Source organism: Magallana gigas, chromosome 1, assembly GCF_963853765.1.
Source record: "Magallana gigas chromosome 1, xbMagGiga1.1, whole genome shotgun sequence".
NCBI lineage: Eukaryota > Metazoa > Mollusca > Bivalvia > Ostreida > Ostreidae > Magallana > Magallana gigas.
Window position 1 is genome coordinate 73,926,758 of NC_088853.1, and position 22,909 is coordinate 73,949,666.

The window sequence follows — 22,909 nt, forward strand, 5'->3', positions numbered from 1 at the left end:
GCATTAACTAAAACCAATACATCTTCTCTCATTGCGCAATCCAAAGATCATGTTGATCGTCAAACTCTTAATTAGAATAAAAAATTAAAGAAAAATGTAGAACAAGTGCATATAAATACTGAGACAAGAGAATAAAACGTACATGTTATATGACATCTAGCAATGCTTAAGGTGCAACACTCAGTTTTGCCTTTGATAAAAATCAACCAAAATGATAGTAAAAGAAATCAACACACTTTGAAGCATTTTTTTTTAAAATGGCAAAATTACAAAATACACAGAAACTGCTCCTACACTTGAAGACATTTTGAACAAATAAAAGTCATTTTTTTTAAATAGAGAACTTTCTTTCTTTGCTTTCAAACATTCTACAGAACTGTATTATAGATAGTGGATTGCACAGAGAGATAGAGAGATGAAAACAGAGAGACAATAAGAAGCCTGACATTAAATTATTGGACCCAGGAGTTACCTCCCTGTTTTACTCACAGTTAAACGCTGGCATAAATAAAAACAAGAGCTAAAAACATGGGCAGCAAAAATCTTGTAGAAAAATTGCATTGCAAGGACTTACCCGACCTTATGAATCTTCATGAGCTTACCAAAGCTTACGAATATGCATGTCTTACCCAAGCTTAGGAGTAGGCATGGGTAAGACTTGAGCCTATGAATATGCATGAGACTTACCAAAGCTGAAGAAAATTCATGATCTATATATCTATGGCCTCACCAATATAATTTCTTGTTCGAAATTCTGTGCTGTTTTCTGTTCTATTTCCTCTCTTTTTTTCACATTTTAAATCAAAAACAAGTGGAGAAAATATAACCGTCCCGGAAATTTATTTATATATTGCCTGAAAATTTTGGGTACAAGAAAATAACTTTATTATTCGCCCGCTCGACCTTTTTTCACTGGATGTCCGACGAACAAAAAATTCTGTTGGTGTGGCCAAAGCTTATGAATATGCATATTACCAAAATTATTGAATATGCATGATGCTCACCTGTCCGTCATTATCAAACGAGTCCATGAACACGCCGAGCCCTCTCCACATGTCCTGGTTCCCAAAAACTGGTCCCTCCTGTCCCTTGTCCTCTGTGAACCAGATTGCCTATAAAAACAAAATAAAAAATTGTCGTCAATTTCTGATTCTGGGAGGCTTATCACCCAACCCCCACCACCCACTCAATGTTGCTTATCTTCCATAATATATACATTTGTAATTATCTTCCTTTGAAAAATAAAACAAAAAACGTTACCAAAAACCTTTCCCCAAAAAAGAGCTGATATAGGAAACTAAAATTTACAATATTTACAATATTTAAACATCAAGATTATTCAACTGACATTTACTGTGTATTCAGGCTAATAAGCAATGATTTCATTTTCCCACTATATGGTGTTTTACTATTTAGTAAACATGATGTTCCTCATAGTGTTTGCAGTTTGATGATTTGATAAAGTTTCAAATTTTTAACATAAAAAATAAATGAATTACCAAATCTTAAAACATGGGAACATTACGACAACAAAACATTTATTACTAACAACAGTTTTTTTTAGAACTGTAGATATGATAAGTAAATGGTAACATTATTGAATGCTTTTGTTGTTCAATTATTTTATTTTAATAATGTACCAATTCATGAGTACTTGATTGTAAAATCAATGTCATTACCAGTCATCAATTCAATTATGCTGACTTAGCACACGATACAAAATAGTGAATTTACATGCATTTCCTAATTTACTTAATATGCCCCATTTTGACTGAGAGATTATGGGCATACAACACAGGCTAAGTAAAATATATTAATTTTCATTTAAATGATCATCTCATAGCAGATATTTATCTTCAATAAATCCTGTTTTTTCGCATGATAAGTTTATCTAACTCCTCAAATCTGTGTAACAATTGGCCCTTAGGTATCAATTAAAACACGCTAAGCCAGGCACAAATTTACACAATTTTAGCCCTGTTAAGGTCAGGCATACAATATAAAGGAAGTGAGAGCTAGTAATGCCCTAGCCCACAGGCAAGGTCTTGCTAGGGGCAATAACTCTGATAAAAACCGAGTGATTGATTTACCTCTACTTTCTATAATTAGCTTTTATTTGACGGACACAATTAATGCATCTGTTGTCTTTAATATGATCCATTTTTTTTGCATTCATACGCAATTTTTATGTATAAACATTAGTATGGGTATTTCATTATTTTCCTGTTTTGCTTATCAAAGATTTTTTTTTCTGCAAGCAGTCACCCATCATGTATTTTTTTTTTCAAAAATAAAATATCAATCATCTAATTGCCATAGTACAATCTAAGATTAAGTATAATCATTCACTCGAAAGAATGAAATTAACAAATTATTAAGATTTTAGAAAGAAGTGAGAGAGATACACAGTAGAAAAAGAGAGAGAAGGGAGAAATATGAAGCAACGAAGAACAGTAATAAAGAATTAAGGCATAGGTATCAAACATTTAACAGAAACAAAGACGTATACACATGGGAAAGAACACAATGTATTTGATCGTAAGAGAGAGAAAAAATGAAGAGAAAAAACAATAATTTACCAGTCCATCGGCGCCAACTCTGCCTCTACCCGTGACCTTGAACACACACTCGATGGACCACTGGTTGAAGTTGGTCTTTTGATTGGTCCACACCCATCCTATGTAACAAATAAATATTTCTTAAAATGTGCAGAGATCAAGAACAATGGCTGATACTTGATGAAATGAAATGAGTGAGAAATCATTTCACCATTACTTGATTTTTGGATATTGTATCTAATATATATACTTTTTTAAAGAAGGAATTTTTTTTTCTTTCATAACAAAAATGGTCTCAAAATCAAATTGATACAATTGTAATAAGAAAGGAGGAATGAGCATATAATTACATTGAAAACATATGGATGGACCGGGAATCAAACCTGGGACCTCTGCAACTCTAGTCAGGAGCTCTACCACTGAGCTACCCATGCTGATATCCACGGTCCATATAGCCCTAACTACTACACAATTCTAAATCTGTTTCACTTCCATTCAAGTCATTTAAAATGTATATTCGATAGCAACGTGTTGTTCGGATAGAAGATACATGTAATAGAAATTAACTTTTCATACTATAATTCATCTGGTCAGATAAAAAACAAAACAAAAAAAATTGGAAAGAAAAACATTATTGAATGACCATCACTGACCTCGTTTGCTCCTGATTGACGGGGCTAATCGGATGTTGTCATCACCAGCAATAGCATCTGAAACAAAAGATAGATCATATAAGTTTCAAATTACAAATAATAACAAAAAAACGGCACAGTGTTAATAGACCAGAGTAAACTTCAACCCCATGTACATATCTTTAAGTTTGTTCAGATTTTGCATCAACAATTGCATCAAAACATTTTTAGATGCTGGACAATAGTTCCTTATGTTTGATGCAGATTCAACTTGAAGGAACTCATGAGGTTTTTTTTCTCAAGGCATGAAAAAAAAAATATTTTCTCTTCTTATCAATAAAGTATGCTCTTCAAAAAGTTGACAAACTTTTAGAAAGTCAAACATCCTTAAGGACTTTTTAAAAATCCATGACCAGCTGATGACTGCATTAACTGCATGATAAATGATGCCATATGCTAGCCATTCTCTTTAATTTACGAATGCATCCATATTTTTTCAACGCGCATCAAGCAAACTGATTTAGAACTTGAGAAAAATACGTAAAAATGACTGAATTTGCATTTATTCTTCAGATTTTGCCGGCATATGTTATTGTTGACAAACTACACGTGTACATAACCAACAACCAACCAGAAATCACCTAGTGTCGCTAAACTTACCCCCGCCGTAATCCCAAAAAGGAATGCTTTTGTTGCTCTGCACGAGATGAGGGCCCTTGAAACTGTACTTATATTCAAACCTGGGCTTCAATTGGGCTCCATTTGTTAAAAGAACCGCGGAAAACAACAGAGCCAGAACAGACAGCATCGCGCTTGACGTTCAGTAAAACTATAACGGAAGGAAGATTGGACGCGCTATCTAGCGGGAAGCAAGGGGCGTAACTCTGTATAATGATGTGGCGGATCTCGAGCCGTGGCGGGTCACCCACGATGCAATAAATTTATTCACATTGAATTTTACATTACATAAGATGTTGTTCCTTATTTGATTTTAAAGGTAAATTTATACAATCAGTTAATATGTTTTACGGTGCTACCGTTGGGGCGAGCACTGCTTATGATTAATTATGTATATACGTATCATCAAATAAATTAATTAAAAAATAGCATGGTTTTACAAATGATGCAAAAAATAAATGAATTTGAATACAAATTAAATACAATTTATTTTCTTTTCATTATTCATACTTTTTACGCTGCAATATATAAGCAATACTTCGAGTTTTTATTGATTTATGATTTTATGAGTACTTTAAAACTAGTTTAATCTAGGACCCAATGTCTTTAATAATAAAGATTTTAACATAATGTTCAATGCAGAGGTTTTTTTTTCCTTTTAACGAGGCCGGGTCTAATTTGTTCTCAATCTTCCATAGATTTTTCAATGAAATTTTTTTACATGAATTTCTACTGATATAATAAATAGATTATTTTAAGATAAAAAAAATAAATTAAAAATCAGACATTTACCACATCGTTTGTTTAGGGGGTCATCTCAAAGTTAGTTAATTTTTAACATAAGACTCTATGGTATTTTGCTTAAAATGTATCAATTTTTCACATTTTTTTTTTAAAACGTCTGCCCTAGGGATTATTTTTTTTGTTCCACATATAAAAGTTATTTTTAAAACGCATCAAATAATCAATTTAAAAAAAACCTTTCACTTCCTGGTTTGTTCTAGGGGTCCTATTATTTTTTAGTCGGGTTCTGCTGAAAGCAGAGTCCTGGCTGTAGGCAGGCAAATCGCCAATGTTACTATAAATAGCACAACTTCAAAAGTAAACAAAAAACCAAACAGCGTCAAACTAAAAGCTTCCACTAAATCAAATAGTTACACAAAGAGCCACGTTTTGTCAAAAGTGTTGGCATTTTGTTTCTTTTTTTTTCAATTTCGAGAGAATGGTCTATCTTTTTTAGTTTTCTTATTAATAACGTGTTTTAAAAACAAGACTATGCACTTTGGACACATCCAATGCACATGAATTTCCATGAACTACTTTGAAGAAATGCGAATTGAATATATATCGCTTGTTGCAAAAATTCAAGGCAGCAACTGTTGATTTTTTTTTTCTTCTATAGCTAGACACACGTATTTTTGTTTGTAGCCGCTTACAAAAATGTGGTCGCTCTCTGATGCGTTGCCGATATTAAAAGCATAAGAGAGAGAGAGAGAGAGAGAGAGAGAGAGAGAGAGAGAGAGAGAGAGAGAGAGAGAGAGAGAGAGAGAGAGATTTTCAGGTTTTACTGCACAATATGCATAAAAACACACCAACAGAGCCCGGCTTTCAGTACTTCAGTACTTTGATTTTCTTTTGCATGCCTAATATCACAGGTTTGTCAGATAATGGCATTTTTTTTAATTTTAGAAAAGGCGGAAATGGTGATCTTTATAGTATTTTATCAAAACATTCAGTCATATTTAAGTAATAAAAATAGATATATATAACAATACATATTAAGGGTCGTAAATATAAAATACGTGGTTTCTGTCTTGAAATACATATTAATAAGGTATATTTAGGCGGGGTAAGAAAATGTGAGAGAGGGCTAGGCTTGCTGAACCCTTTTCACGTTTTCGACCTGAGCCCAGAAATAGCTTGTAATTTAAGACATTCTACAATATAATATTAATTCTACGCCTCAAACGAGCTATTTTCGACAATTTCGCGGAATATCTGCAGTTGAAACGATAACGCCATGGCGTCAACTAAGGAAAAAGATGAGGTCACAATGCAAATGAAACGCTGCGCAAACTGTACTCGACCTCGTTAAAAGTAATTGTAACGTCAGTTCACTTTGGCAATTTAGGTTTTATAGTGTTCTCTGGTAGGTTTTATTTGAGGAAATCCCCCGAGAATCAAGAGTCAATTTGCGGAAATCAAGGAAAATCAAAATCTATTACATGAGTGCAAGTTACAATTGTGTCATATCTCTGAAGAAATGCCTTCTTCGTAAGCTTTTACGAGATTTTGAGAGGATTTCAGATTTCGGTTATACAATTTACAGTAGTTACAGTTAGAGTTATTTCCCCTTATTTAACGTGATTGTGACGTTATAGAGTTCACGTCGGTTTACAATCGCAACTTCTCGGGCCTTTCCGGCAAGCTCGGAAAAACCCCTCGAAGGTATTAACATCACCGGATGTTAGAATTTTATACAAAATGGAGTCGCCTCCCATTAAAATATGAATCGGCTAGACAGTCTTGTATGTCGCTTCTGTGTTATATTTTAGTGTATATCGTTTACTTTAATGAAGTATAGCTCACATCTCAACAGATCGTAAAATGTGTTCTATTTATATCAAGTTTTACAAAAGGGGGGGGGGGGGGGTTGTCATGGACGCCTAGGTAATATATTCGATGTGTTTTTCCGAGATTGCCGGAAAGGGCCGAGAAGTTGCGGTTGGTCGGTTTAGTGTCGTCTGGTTCTTAAAACTCCCCTGATAGTCAAAACCACGCGATGTATACTGTTTGGTTTTTTTTTTTTTACCTAAAAAGCATGCCGTTCTTGAACTATCACATTTTATCTGGTTCTCAAAAGTTTTACTTTGATTATCGCTAGAACGCAAGGACGCAATTTGCAATGCTTGGAATTGCATTGTGGGTCGAAATTTACTGACGCCGAAAAATTCTGATGGATCAATGTGCAAGAAAACCATTGTGACGTCACTTGATTGAATTTGAAATTAATATATTTTAATTCTGGTTGTGACACGCTTTCTGATTGGTTAAAAAATATTTTTAGTTATATCATATAAAGAATGTTGTCTACGTCTTGGTAAGACTAAAGTCAAAATCGTATCAATCCGCCTGACGTTACGTTTGAATTTTGAACAGTTTGATGTCATTTTAAAGCTCAAATGACTGTTTTTATCAAACATTTGATAACACCCCCCCCCCCTCAAAAAAAAAAAAAAATAAATTATAAGGAATGAGTTCATTATTTATTAGTTTTATACGATATAAAATGGTTTGGAACAGTTTACGCTTTTTAATAAACCGCTTCGCTGATTGGCTAAAAAAAATATTAATATCGTATAAAGAATGCTGCCTACGTCATAATAAAACTATCGTCAAAAACGTATCAATCCGCATGACCTTACGTTGGAATTTTGTACATGTTAATGTCATTTTAAAGGTCAAATGACCGTTTTTATCTACAATTAAGAAGAAGAAAAAAATAAATTAAACGGAATGAATTCAATATTTAGTAGTTTTATACGATATAAAATAGTTTTGAACAGTTTGCGCTTTATAATATACCGCTTCGCCAGTCAATCAATGATCGAATTAACTTTTTAAAAACAAAAAGGCAGCCAATATGGCCGCTCACAGTGCTGGGAGGATTTTTTTTTTAGCCAATAGTACTCCTGACTTAACTCTCATTTTTCATTGATTTTCTTAAATACACCTGTTACCATTAATCCTCGCTTCATGAGGCGGGCTTCGCCCCCCCCCCCCTTGCGGCGCTCGGTAAAATAAACAGTACCTGTTTGGGAGAGTAACAGTTGAATTTGACACCCCTCGAAAACCATTGTCAACCTTGGCTCGGCGTCGTTTGACAATGGTTTTCTCGGGGTGTTCATTTCAACTGTTACCCTCCCAAACAGGCACTGTTTATATAGTGTACAGAGGTTAAAGGATTGGATAGTGCATATCCGTGTACCTAATGTGTTAGCAGTGTATATATATTTACAATGTACGTATATTCATGAATTATTTTTATCTTGCTTGTTCTCTTGAGAGTGTGAAATAGGAAACCATAGTTACATGGAACTGCTGGTCTGATCAAAATATGTCATTGGTCCGATCGAGTAACTGACGCAAAAAAATCCCGTTGAATGAATGTGCACCTCATCGGTAGAGCTCGCTCCGCTCGCTATCATTTATGTAACAAAAATTTCCCTTCAATTTGCCTTAATTTTCAAGGCTTAAAGTACATGCACTTACATTTTTTTCTTCAATAAATTCAAGATTATCGCATATCATTTGAGAAAAGGAAACATTCCATAAACCTATTTGCGTCTTTCTCCCCAAACATTAAAGTTGTTTTTTCCTTCCTTTCAATGAATAATACAAGACAACATTTGAGTATATTTCATCCAAGTGACCCGATGACCTGATGAGAAGGTCTTATTTTATCTATATGTGATACAGACGGACCGTGATGTTTCTCCTTCTACATTTGATACTGTTGGCGACACAGAGTGACAGTGATGGTAAGTTAAGAACGCTCAATTGTCACACAATTAATTATTAGATTTGCCTTAAAATGAAGCTATATTTTTGGGCAAAACCTGCTATCTAATAACGAAAAAATAAACCAAATCAATTATATATATATATATATATATATATATATATATATATATATATATATATATATATATATATATATATATATATATATATATATTGCGCCCATGAGAAAAGGGTGCTTATGACATTTTTTGCACATTTTTAGATATTTACATAAATGAATTAAACACATCTTAAAGTTCTCAAATCTAAAATTTTATGGCTATACGCTAATTCTAAGTAGAGTTTTTTGTCCATTAATAGTGATGCTATTTCAATACGAAAATCACGACTTCCTGTTTTACATGCGCAACGTCAACAGGTTTTTTTTAAAGTAAAGGTGATTAATCATGACTGTGAATTAGTCGTTTAATAAACGTAAAATACATCACCTTGTTATCAGTATCTTATCACATTGTTACGCGTACGTATAGTTGTATGCTTGCATCTATGCTATTCATTTATTTGAAAACCAAGGGTTGATGTTGTTATTTTTTATATCATAAATAAAAATGTTTCTACTGACAGCGCAGTTGTCTGCCAGTGAAAAGTTCTAATTCAAAAAAAGAAATGGCGGTTGTTTGGTTTCAGTTTCAGTTTATTTTGGGATATCAACGAGAAACCAGTTACTAGAGTATTCTATGTGAACATATTTCATTTACATAAACACTGTCCTTTCCATATAAACAATCAATACCTAATACATATTAGTAGCTTTTGTTCTTAAACAGCATATGCGATTTTCGTGACATCATTAAATATGTCATATTTTAGTCTTGAACTTTGAAAACAATATCAGAAGTAACGTATTATACAATTTTGTTTAATCATGATCCATTGTACAACTTATTGATACAATTATAGTAGCAGCATGCACTGAACTCTTCTTTTGAAGTTGTAAGAATAGTTTCAGAAGTAACTAGACTTTAACATGTGCACTCACAGATAAACACAATAAGAAAAAAGTAGTTAATTCTACCACTGCCGGGATCATGCCCTTTTTTACATTCGACTTTATAGGCAGAATCATGGAAAAGAGTGTCCCTTCCATGGATCGGATATTCACCCTCTTCCAATATTGATAAATTTCACAAAATTTAAAATTTATTTCTGTTTTAGTGTATTTGGGATATTTTTATAATCCGATCGCTTCTAGTCACATTTTTTTTTTCAATCTACTGTGATTGTTTTTCTACAATTGTTAAGCTTCCCATCACCCCCATGCCTTTGCTAACACATTTCGGGCGTACCCACACCCGAAAAAACAACATCCAGACACTTATCATCTGTGTGTGATTATTCCACAGCAAATATGTAGGTTTAATATTACAATATGTATAGAGAAAACTGCAGTGTGCAGAAATTTATTCCGTGTTTTGAATGTATATTTCACCATCACTTTAAAATAATTCTCAACCGTCCATTACCCATAATCCAAATCTTATGCATGCATTTAATTACACCGCCATGCAGTGCACTGTCTTCTATCTGTATAATTAGTCTCTATGTATTATACATTTCAATATCATTTGTAAATCTTACACACTTCAATAAAACCGTAAATAATTTTATGAATCCGCTCCATCGACTACAATAAATGTGAAAATAAAGCTCAGGTTCGGACGGGGTCATGAAACTGTCTGAATTCTCAAGTTCTTTCAGTAACGGTCACAAGAAAATGAACAAGAAGATTGGTCTTGACGACTACAAAGTAAACATAATGTACAATTTTATCTATCGTCTTTTTTTTGTTTGCAACGTAAATTTAGAAATCAGGCCAATGTACAATTATTTTTTTTTAAATTTAAATATTTGATTGTCCCAGACAACTTAAACATTTATTTGATGTCAGGGTTGGGAGGCCCTGAAGTCGTCAAATTTACAATATTATTATGAAAAAAGCTGTACACAGGATATTTTTTGCATATACACACACATTCATCCAGGGTTTATGGTTGTGTACACAGAGTAACTATATATACTAAGATTGTCCAAGTTTAAAAAAAAGAAAAAAAAAAGCGGAAGTTGGAAAAAATAGAATATCCCAAGTGTAAATTAAAAAAAACAAAAAAAACAAAACAAAACAGAGAACACTTATTGAAGGGAAGAGAAAATATCCCATCGTTTATAAAAATTGTCTTCATTGTTATTTTTTTTTTATACATATAATGTTCTAAATGTATAATGTATAATTAGGCTGGAGTTAACCTGTAATAGGAATCACGTTTTCCTTTTATCTCTTTGGTACGTTTCCATGACCATTTTGTTGTTCTGGCTCTCTGTGTAAATATATAACTTGAAATAGGAAATTTTAATTTTTAGAAAAGGATAAGAGTATGAGTACATTATTTCTGACCACTTTGTTGTTCCGGCTCTTTGTTTAAAAATAGAACTTGAAATAGGAAGTTTTAATTTTTAGAAAAGGGTAAGAGTATGTGTACATCATTTCTTAATCATTCTCAAGAATCAACATCCAGATAGTCACTTTCACTCGTGTTCATTACAAGGAATAGGACCACTAATCAAGAATTTGACTGTTTAACACCTTTTAAACACATGCAACAGTATTAAAAACAAAATCGACATCATAGGGAAAGAATTAAAAACAAAATTTTAATATTAACATAGCAATTTTCAATACAGAAAAGAAAATAACAGTCTGTTTAAAACGTCCTTTTTAACAAAAACACAGCCGATAGGAACATTAAATGATGTTTTGATTAAGTTGTACATTAAGTTAACTTTTTTTTATATTTACATCCACCAAGTATATTAATTATAATTCATAGCTCTGTAGAAATTGACGGGATTGAAATTTACCCGCTCCGTTTATCGATTGGTCGAACCATTAATCGACCTAAGACAAATTCTGGACTGCACAAAGGAACCATGATGATGTCAAACTCAACATCCCATTTAAGACGACTTAGCGTTTCCGTTTATTTAACGTATTGATGTACATTAAAAAAGATATAGTTATTTTTACTTACTCTTTACGACCAATCAATCAAGTTGTTAAAAGAAGGATATAAATATAAACAATAAAATACTTTCATTGATGATACATGCGGGTTATGACAGTAGCGATCATCGCAGAGAAAAATTATATAACCCACTGGGGCGTGTTATGTTAATTCATATTTAGTTATTTAATTTTATCAAAATATATAGGGTAAAAATAACTAGACTTGGCCTCATTAAGAATAAAAACAAGGATTTTTTTTCGGTCATATCAGATTCATTTTGTACATGTAAATTCAGCGTTTTACTTAACATTTAGATTGCGTGAGGAAACACAAGCACATGTTATCTGAACTAGGACAAATTGCATTTGTAAACAGTACAAGTATTGACCAGATCGGTGAGATGTGTGCAGAACTGCAGACTTTCATCTCTCTTATTTTCAAATTGAGAAAATATGACTTTTAATTGTGTTCTTTTCAGCTTGTTTAACCAGAAATGTTTCTAGTCACTACATTTTTAGTAATCCATCAGAAAATGATTTAGGAAAATAAGTTTATAGTACATGTACATGTAGCATACTTTAAAAAGTCGTTCATCATTAAAACAATACCAGCAACGCTACTTGCTGAACAAAGATGAAATATGTACATGTATTTGTTAGGTTCATGGGTTCATGTTTTTGCTTTCTAAATTCTCGAACTATTAACTTGATGGAAAGGGGCTGAATCGCGGAATTACATGTAAGTACTCGCGTAAAATTAGGAATCAACAGTATGTGGTCTGATTGATTTCCTATCTTTAAATTAAGATTGTTTTTTTTTAAATTGTTAATATGTTAATATCAATGCGCTGTTAAAAAAAAGGTGAAGCAGTCAGGTAAAATTAAAATCAAAATATTTCTATAAAAATTCTCCAAATCATTTGGAGCATTAAGCTAATATCGGGAAAAACAGAAATACACTGTACATGTAGTTAAACAAATGTGTGTGCAAGTAAAGAATAATAAGAGTTTATTTAAAATAATGTGAAAATTAAATTTAAAAAAGGGATAAAAACTACACGCGATAAAAACTATACGCGTTAAAAATCTTTCGCGTTTAAGACTACGTTATGACGTAACGTCATAAGTTTGTGACGTTATTTCTCTGTTTTGTCAAAAACGCCATAAGCACCATTTTCTCATTGGCGCAATCATATATATTCATGCATGCAGAGTTCTCTATATAATGGAGATATATATGGTCTAAAAATAGCAACGACCATGAAGCCATTTTCAGAGGGCCGGGCAGGTGTTGTCAATTTAATGAAGAATGAATTTATTAACCTCTTTGAGACAAAGGGCGCTGTATAACGATATGGGAACATTATTCAAATTTAAAAAATCTCGATATTATCGATTAATAATGGTTGTAGCTTAAGGATAACAATATCATATTCGTATTTAGAACGCTTAAGGAAAGCTTATTATTAGGGATGATTGAATAAAATACTCAGTCATCTTTAATCGTAAAATTAATTAGTCTTAATAATATGTTTTAAAATTAATTTTTAGAAATGAGTAAAAAAAGAGTTCTAAAATTGTCCTACAAATTAAACATCACTGATATTGTCAATTTCAAGAGAAAAAAAAATTCAGCCCAGACCGTGTAGTTAACATTTAGTTAACTCAATGGCAGATCTCCATCCCGTGTCAGCTAAAATTCTTGTTTTGAAGCCACTTAGATCTTGTAAGTTACTTGTAGCAGTAATTTAAGCCTGAAAGTATTCTCTTTCATTTATCAAATCGATAAGGCCACTGTACTTCATGACTTTTAACCAAAATGCCTTTGAGATGCTTTAAACTTAAGGCAGTGCTTGGCATTGGACATGTAAAGATTCCTTTTTCGTGCCGGAATAAGCGTTTTTATTGTGTACTTACATTGTCATAGAGCACAATTTTTGATGAGAAAAGTTTGGCAACTTCCTTGGTAAGGTGAAATACGTATATTCAGTTAAACCGGAATTACCATGAACAGCATTTACCTTTACTAATATAGGAGTTCGAATAAAAAGCAAACTTGAGTAAGTTGAATCAAATGACTTCCGCCCAAACCAAAAGTAACAAAAGTATTTTATTAAGTAGATTTACACATGTTCTTCATTAATACATTTAAAAACACATTAAAATCATTTTTCTTCGAATGATGTCACGTTCAAGTAATCTTGAGAAACAATGACCTAATAGTTTGAAGAACGACGATTTCAAAAAGAGAAAAATACAATACACTTTTTAAACATAAGTTTTTTGTTTGTTTGTTTGTTTGATTTTATTAATCGTTTATTCAATCCAATCACTATAAGAGTTAAAACATTGGTATAAAAATTAAACAATATATAGCTTCTCCAGGAATTTTAAATCTCATATTTGTCAAATCACGCCACGGTTGGTTACATACAATACACCTATATATAGCATATTTGTTGTCTACGATGACAGTTACTGTTCCCCGGGGCTTGAACAAGCGACCTTTGGTTTACTAGCCTAACGCTTATGACCACTGAGCCGGGTGCTTTAAATTTGTATTCTAATGTTTTTGATGATTAAACAGATATCGATTTTCTTTAAAAGAAACAAAAACAGCACACAATATTTATTTTGACAGCCGCTGCCTTGGCGATAACTGCCAGGTTTAGGAATGGAGACTTAGACTTTGTGTGGACAAACACCTCTCAGAATAATTACGAGATCTTCCTAAGCAAGGATGGCAGGAGTGACCCATGGGTCAGGGTGTTTAGGACCCAGTACAGCATAGCGGATATAATGATGTATAACTCTGTAAGGATAACTGTTTTTGACCAAAAAACAAGGTCAAGTTACCAACATACGTATGAAGGTTTGTATTCTTTTAAAAACTGAATCGCCATCTCTCCGTCTGAATGTCGGTGATTCTATCCCAACTTGCTTATCCAGACCTTTTTCAATTTGGTTGGCAGAACTGATTTGAAACTTGCTGTATAGTTTCGTTAAGATTATTGTACATATGATAAAAAATTGATTGTAACTTTTCTTTTGAGAATTGTATTTGTCCTTAAAACAAATTAAAACAACCCCAAATTTTCTCGAAATATATTGAACATTTTTAAATGACATTACCTTTAGATTAAAATAGATAAGTAGCCAGTAGGATTTGCTCATTCAATACTCCCAGAATGCATGTTGATTTAAGAAATAAACAGCAATTAGAAAAGTTCACCGTGATCTGAAGTTGGTTAAACATTATCAAATCTTGCGAAGTCTGAAGAACTTTTCAGAAAACTTACTCACATACCAACCACGTTCACGGTGACCTTTTTGACATTGTTGTTTAATACTTGTATTTACGTTTGAGAAAGGCAAACCTTTCAGAATATTTTAAATAACCGTGGTTTTAATGTTTACAATTATAATGCAACATTATAATGTCAAATGGTACGCGTAATGCAAATGTAAATATATTTATTTGTCTTTCAGTCTTGAAGTTTGAAACTGAAGCTGGCAAATCCACAAATGTGACGTTACCAACAGAATGTACAGAAAATGCGACTTTCATTTTTATCATAAAATGGAGAAATGATAACAACACTGATGTTAAAAAGATATTGTTGAAAGAAAACAGTCACGTTATCGAGAAGACATCGAAGTATGCCGTTTACTATGGCCTACCTGTCTCAGGAGAGACGGCGTTAGAAATAAGGGGGGTAACCCTGTCTGACGCTGCGTATTACTCTTGTGGTAACAGGACAGACGACGCTTTATCTAGACAGGGAGTGATTCTCGTAGTCCATCGTAAATTTATCTTCTTTCACATTCCAATTCAATGACAATATATTAGTATACTACTAATGTAGGTATACAATGTATTATTTGAGTGAGAGAGAGAGAGAGAGAGAGAGAGAGAGAGAGAGAGAGAGAGAGAGAGATGTATAAAATACATAAAATAAATTTTATATAAAAACTTTAAATTTAAAAACAAGATCTACGTAGTTGAACAATATACCGATTAAGTTATTATCTGAACGATTTTAGGATTTTTAATAATTTTAACTTTTAAGATAATCCTTAAGAAATCAAAAAGACAAATTTTACATTTTGTGAAAAAATTCCTCAACGCCCATTCCTGTGATACCACTTAACGCCCATTCCTGTGATACCACTTAACGCCCATTCCTGTGATACCACTTAACGCCCATTCCTGTGATACCACTTAACGCCCATTCCTGTGATACCACTTAACGCCCATTCCTGTGATACCACTTAACGCCCATTCCTGTGATACTACTTAACGCCCATTCCTGTGATACCACTTAACGCCCATTCCTGTGATACCACTTAACGCCCATTCCTGTGATACCACTTAACGCCCATTCCTGTGATACCACTTAACGCCCATTCCTGTGATACAACTTAACGCCCATTCCTGTGATACAACTTAACGCCCATTCCTGTGATACAACTTTCAATGTTTAAAAAATGGTGCTTTGTATTAAGGGGTATTTCAATGTGTTGACAGAAAAACCAATCCAACCCACTCTAAGAACAGACAGACATACCAAAGATGATGGTGTAGTGGTTGGCACATCAATTAAGCTGACGTGTTCCAGTAACTCAACATCGTCTCCTCACTACTACTCCAAAGTCGCCTCCTTGTCATACGCCTGGTTTGTTGATGATGAGACACTAAGTGAAACCGACAGTACACTTAGAATTAAAGTCACAAGGAGTTTCAGGAATAAAACCATCACGTGCACTGCAGAAGACTTTCTGGAGTCAATTCATAGCGAGGCTTTGCGCATCATCCCATTGTGTGAGTATTAGTTCCTAATGGTTATATCAAATGTAAATAAAACATTTAATTATATGATCGATTAATTCCTAGCGATATGATTGACTTATATCCAACTATCTAGAAAAAACAGAACGTTACATTCACCTGCACGTGACCTAGGAGGTAGTTTGATTTTCTCAAAATTGGACTAAAATTGATCGTTCAATAAAATATTGCGTTTCTCAATTTGTTCGGCTATGGTTTCAAACTAACTTGCTAACACTCAGTTTGATATGAATTTATTAATTCGTCGCTAAATCATATAATAAAATAATTATTGCTTATGGTTTTTTTTTCGATCAATATGATGAGTTAGCTACCCTCTGAGTAAAATATTGTACTTCTCGGGTAGCTAAATAATCGTATTGCCCTAAAAAACAGCAATAATTATATAATAATGGTGAAATATATCCTATGAAAATATGGATGAACCTTGTCTTAGTCAACAAGAGATTGTATAACGATTTACATAGCTTAGATAAGATTGGATATATTGGAAATTTTGATGAAAATAGAATTCAAGCCACGGTTTCTGTAGTAAATTAAAATCTGTTGTAAATCAAATGCAAGAATACAAAGGCCAAATATTCTAAGATTATTGGTTTGTTAACGGCATCCCTAGATTTAAAAAAAATGCCATTTTTATGTGTTAAATATCAAATGATTTGGCTGTTTCCTTTATCCGACACATTGATGCACATATAAAATAATTTAGTTTTTTTTACTTACTATATTCGATGAAATCATTAGTTTGCAAAAAAATGTAAATATTAAGAAAGATAGTGTTTTTTAAAAATGATTCATGCGGGTTCTTAAGGTAGCGATTGCATCCCGCAAGAGATACCAGAGAAATCATTTTATTGTTAAAGATATCACTTGCACTGTTATTTCAGACGGACCAGAAACAATCGAGATCATCCCTCAACCACCAATTCAGAGAGAAAATAAAGTCATAATAACTGAAGGTATGGTAATAGGTCCATATGACTGCGCAGCAGACTGTAACCCACCATGTGACGTCACGTGGTCACATGCCAACTCCACGGGATCCAGTTATGCTTTGGTACAAGGAGAACAGACATTGCAACATATCGTTAGCAGAGAAATGGTGTCGTTCAGCTGTCGTGCTGAGGGGAAATTTGGCCAGCCGATAGAGAGGACGATTCTTCTAGACGTAATCTGTAAGTAAAATAATATTAAGTGTCACTCAAAGAGGCGTAGCGGTTAATGGGCGTGACTTTTGAAGAAGAGCTTTGTATAAAATATAAAAACAAGTTAAATTTTTTTTGAATAATTTGAATATTTGTGGTTTTTTTTTTTAGAATCATTACAAGACTTTAAGCTTTAAAGAAAACAATTAACACAGTATGAAGCTCTGCCATTTTGTCAACTGAATGTTAACTGAATGGTCTGGAAAGGTGACTGAATGGCATATGTAAGCCATTCAGCCACCTTTCAGTTACCTATCAGTCACCTTTCAGTTGACTGAATGACAGAAATTCATCCTGTGTAAAAGCAAACTTCGAACGTGCCATAAACACAATTTTTTCACAATTTTTTTTTAAGAATGCAAAAAGCTGAAAAAAGGATTTACAACTGAAGTAAAAAAAAACCTGATACATTGATATGAATTTTAGATATGGATCTTCCATTAGTATACATCAATGAAGAACAACGAATACAGGCAGATATACGTGAAGGAAAAACATTACATGTATCGTGTTTTGTAAATGGTAACCCGACTCCAAGAGTGCGACTTAGTAAGGTGAAGGACAGCGGGTCAGCCATCCTATCTGAGGTCACTGGTCCTTGGTCAAACTACAGCTCCGACCGTGGGACCCAGTGTTCTGATACAGGGGCATTTGACTGTGTAGGAATGGCGGCTGGACTGGGAACAGAGAGTGTCAAGTTCGACATTAACGTACTGTGTAAGAAAACGCTAATTACAACCCTGTGCATGGATTGAGGGTTGTTTTTTTTTTCCAGAAGAGTGATTTGGTTCCCGGGGATTATCTTGTTAAATTTGATTTCTAACGCTGATATTTTTAATTTTTGAATAAAATAAGAATTTTCAGCCGGGAAAGGGGGCTATTCTAATTTTTCGCCCTTGTCGACCAAACCCACTTTTTATCTGCGCATGATTAAACTATTCTTTTTAATTATACATGTTTTTAAGTCAGTTATTATTTTTTTGGAGTTTATTTTAAGTTCTGTAAAAACATTTTTAAGTACCCTTTTTTTTAGGTGAGGCCCGACGAGATATCCATGAAATGCTGAACATATATAACGGGACTGTTATTGGGTTTGAAGACACAGTTATAGTAAAAATACCCGTGATTGCAAACCCTTCACCAGTCGCTAAAAAGGTTTCGTGGCTGGACTTTGATAATCAGGCAATCAATGTCAAAACTGTCGTCTTACAGCCGGGTAACGTCAGTTACAGACATCTGATTATCAGTATCGTCCCATGGAACGGCGTGGAACAGAACAGGGCGTATACTGTAAATTATGGTGGACGTCTTCTAACAAAAATCACCATAGACTCAAAAGGTAATGAGGCAGATGATGCTGTCATTTAAAAAGCTAATACCAACCCCCTCCCACATCCGAATTAAATGAATAAAAAAAAAGTTTAAACATTTTAGCATTTAATCTTTAAGCTTTTGTTTTTAAATTTTTCTGACAGATTTGCAGAAACCCGCATCTGAAAGTAAGTTCGATGTTTATATTTTACATTAATGTCAATATTCTCACATATACGTACACTCGCATTAGACATCGAGTCATTTTATATACTCGCACCATATCCACTAAATATTGAGTTAAAATTTATGTTTTCACAGGATTTCAGAACAGAGAGTCGCGTTTTCTTATCTCTGTTTGTCTGTCCGTTGTGCTTGGTGTATCGTTACTGGGTGTGACTGTTGTTTTGTGTCGCATGAAGGGCCGACAAACTGATCCATCGAACCAGGATATAGTTCAGGTTGAGGACCAAGGAACAATAAATTTCTATGAGCAGGCAACGAGCAGTGATAATAACCATTTGTACTCGACATTGGATACAGTGGAAAAAGAAACGCCACATTAAGTCAATTAAGAACATGGACAACCACAAGATTTATAACTCAAGATGACGAGTCTGTGTTTCGTGCTTTAACATTACATTCAAATACATTCGATGTTTAACATAAATAATTTTTTGTTTTTTAATATAAAAAGATGCCAATTTATAAACTATAAGACTTGTCATAATCTATTAAATGTGATATGTACTGTCAAGTAAAACTGTAATAACAAACTATGGAATAATCCAGATATATAAACATTAAAATTCCAATTTTTTCCTACATCTCTAAACATAGCTTTTCATCTAAAGAAAGTTAATATAGCCTAAAATAGCCCCGACCATTTACACACTTAGATTTCAAACATAATAGAAGTAAAGTTTTCTGTACAGGAACTGATTTGTTATGATTACCCCTTAAAAACAACAAGGAAATAATGTAATGTATGGCTGTATTTAAAGTGGGACAAACGCCGCTGGCAACAAAAGAACGGATTATAAAGGACTTTGCAAATATCGATCATTTATCCGAAATGGGTCAATACATAATAAGTCTAATTAAAAATAATTGAATTTGTACTGTTTTATCTTTTATTTGCAAAACATAAATCTAAAAGCAATGACAAGAATTGAAGATTTATTAGTTAATTTATTAATTACTGCATGTACCAAGGACAAAAAATGAAATAAAAACACACTTGTGATAGGGTGATATTTCATATTAATTACTGCTTATTAATAAAGTATATTATATTTGCTAGATAAGTAAATGACATATAGTGGAATGTAAATCTATTTAAATGTAAATTATCATGAGTGAAAACTTAGTGTTTGAGCAACACTCATTATAGTTATTTTAACAATCTTAAGCTAGATAACCCAAATGTAGTTTTAAGAGTATTGATTATATGTATATAGATTCCATACCTGAAGAATATATCAGGATCATGCAGATGCAGATCAATGAGGTTTGTGTCACACATAGGTATGCATATATATAAATATCAGATTTGATACTTTTTGCCTAAGTTAAGTTTAATATGTTTTATTTATTAAAAATTGATAACTAAATAATTAATTACACAGGATAAATATTATTGAACTATTTATATATCAGTTAGCTCTGTGATAAGGGGAATAACTCTTGCTTGTAAACTGTGCTTGGCAAAATCATGAAATGGATGTTTTGATTCTTATACAATGCACTAATATATAATGTGTGATCTATTTTATTTTTATGATGATGCGATAAATTTCTTATTGTGATACATGTATTGCTAAATATTTCAGAGCTTATATAACATAGTCATAATAGAGAACCCTACGTTTCTATTTTGGCAGCAATAATCTGTTTCAGTGCCATCTATGTCTCTTGTTTCCGGTTGCCGTTGTTTATCTACAACTGAACACAACTTTGGCCCAGACTGCATCTCATCATTTTCTGAGATGTGACTGCCTTAAACGACAATTGAAATTGTTCATGTTAAATACCACTTTAGAGCAGTAATAACGCACTCTCAAGCAGTAAACTCTTTTTTATATTTAGAATACCTACTTTCAAAGCTTTCAATTTTTGAGTCAGTTCTATGTATATGTTTTGTCCGGATATACAACATTAAGACCAACAACAAAATTACAATAATGATAAGGACTGCGACCGACACACTAAATTTTTGCTTAAAAAACTTTGCTGATCAGAAAGGAAAGTTGACACTGTGGATGACCCTTTGAATAAATACATTTATTACACATTTAAGAAAATAACAACGTTATTTAGTGAACATGGCGTTGTGAATAGCAATTGCTCTGCTGGCATATTCCACGATGCGCGCTAGCAGTTGCTATTCATAACGCCATGTTCACTAAATAATCGTTGTTTATTACTTAAATTTGCATTTTACCACCTTCAAATACCTTGTTTTAACCAAGACCTTGACATTTAGCTATTGCATAAAAAATAAACGTTCGGACTATAATGTATTTTTTTAACTGACATAGATTTGTTAACAGAATAAATACTATGTTATAACAGTTATTTCTTTAAAATGTTAATATTAGACATGATTTAAATACACCAATTTTAGGGAGCTGGAGAAAAACACATGGTGTATTGTATACTCCATTTTCAAAGAATATTCATAAGCCCCGCGTTTGATTTAAAAACGAGGCTAATGTCGGTTGATCGATTAAAGCACAACAATGGCGGCTGCAACGCAAGGGAAGAACGATCGACATTGTTGCGTGCCTCAGTGTACTGGCAACGGTCGTTTAAACCCGGAATTATCGTTCCACAAAATCTCCATCAATGATGAACTCCGAAAATCATGGATTCATGCTATCAGAAGGGACCCAGGGCCACTTTTTAACGTAAGGTTTAATGGTGAAATAACTTTGTTTACAACACTGTACAATCAAGGTCACACATATTTACATCAGCTTATCTGTGATTTGATGTCCATCTTGCCTCGTATCTATCCTGATATGCACATAAAGATACGAGTAACATCTTTATAAATTAGATTTAACCGGAACCTGAATGCATTAGGTTAAAATTTTGTAGTGAACAGGTGAATGCAGTACATGTACTGTAGCGTTACTCTTGTCACATAGATAAAATGATCTAGTGTAGCCTCAGCACGGTTAGATTATTCTTTCTAGATAAAACAATGTTACTATTATAAAAAAAATAAACCACAACAAACATTCTGAATATTTTATGGATATTTCTAGGAAGTAGAGCCATATATAATATCTAATGTTTACAAATTATAACATCTACAACTGAAAGGAATGAAAAGGGAATGGATAATCAGACTGGGCAGGACGAAGAGTATAACATTTTGTCTCAATTTTTTGAACCCCTACAGTATTACATTATTTATTAAACTTAGATTTCAAAAGAAGCTGTTGTTTGTTCGAGACACTTCAAAAAAGAAGATTTTAAATGGACTCCAGTGAGGAAAACTCTCAGACCAAGCAGTGTTCCATCGTTATTTAACTGGAGCAAGGAGTCAACCCAAAGGAGACAGATCATTAAAACTCCACTCCCCCAGAAACGTCGCAAGACTGATGATGATGCAACCGACAATGACGAAGAGCTAGGTTCATCTAATTGGTTACTCCATGAAAACAGGTAAGTCATCGAGTAAATTAATTATAATACATTTTATAATATCCATCTTCCTGTGTGGGATATTATAATTATATACCTATTTACTGGCTATGAGGTCAATAGCAAGTATATTTTGTAATATTATATGTACAAAATTTATACAGAGGTATAAATGGAAAATATTAAATCTTTCATATCAAGGATAAGTTATGATTTAATGAACTGAACTGTGCAAATATTCAATTTGATCAATTTGTAATATGCTGATAAATTGAATATTAAGTTTAAGTTTTTCAGGTGTTCTGCTGGTCAGAATACAATGATGCTGGATCATCAGTTTTAAATCATTGTCAAAATAATATTCAGTTGTCAAGCTGTGAAATAGAAAATCAGTTTGCAACTGTAATATAACATTTTTGATGATTTACTTATCACCA

At 33.0% G+C, this 22,909-nt stretch overlaps 2 protein-coding genes across 4 annotated transcripts in view; one reads left to right on the plus strand and one right to left on the minus strand.

Annotated features, from left to right (window-relative positions):
- The window catches only part of LOC105337929 (protein ERGIC-53), an 87,525-nt gene extending 83,477 nt beyond the window's left edge, over positions 1-4,048 (minus strand). For both annotated transcript variants that reach the window (XM_066075141.1, XM_066075140.1), the window contains exons 1-4: positions 3,851-4,048; positions 3,212-3,268; positions 2,580-2,677; positions 1,005-1,112 (exon numbers count right to left, since the gene is read on the minus strand). In XM_066075141.1, the coding sequence (XP_065931213.1) occupies positions 1,005-1,112; positions 2,580-2,677; positions 3,212-3,268; positions 3,851-3,998 (411 nt within the window). In that variant the 5' untranslated portion in view covers positions 3,999-4,048. The remainder of the gene's footprint in view (positions 1-1,004; positions 1,113-2,579; positions 2,678-3,211; positions 3,269-3,850) is intronic.
- A 4,220-nt stretch (positions 4,049-8,268) lies between these two features.
- The window catches only part of LOC105337927 (immunoglobulin superfamily member 10), a 298,746-nt gene continuing 284,105 nt past the window's right edge, over positions 8,269-22,909 (plus strand). The window contains exons 1-9 of one of the 2 annotated variants that reach the window (XM_011442864.4): positions 8,269-8,409; positions 14,095-14,325; positions 14,943-15,257; positions 15,982-16,275; positions 17,190-17,477; positions 17,934-18,224; positions 18,541-18,846; positions 18,983-19,006; positions 19,140-20,374. In XM_011442864.4, the coding sequence (XP_011441166.4) occupies positions 8,358-8,409; positions 14,095-14,325; positions 14,943-15,257; positions 15,982-16,275; positions 17,190-17,477; positions 17,934-18,224; positions 18,541-18,846; positions 18,983-19,006; positions 19,140-19,384 (2,046 nt within the window). In that variant the 5' untranslated portion in view covers positions 8,269-8,357 and the 3' untranslated portion in view covers positions 19,385-20,374. Of the gene's footprint in view, positions 8,410-14,094; positions 14,326-14,942; positions 15,258-15,981; positions 16,276-17,189; positions 17,478-17,933; positions 18,225-18,540; positions 18,847-18,982; positions 19,007-19,139; positions 20,375-22,909 lie in introns of those variants that run through there. The other variant, XM_066075234.1, reaches the window with a different exon arrangement.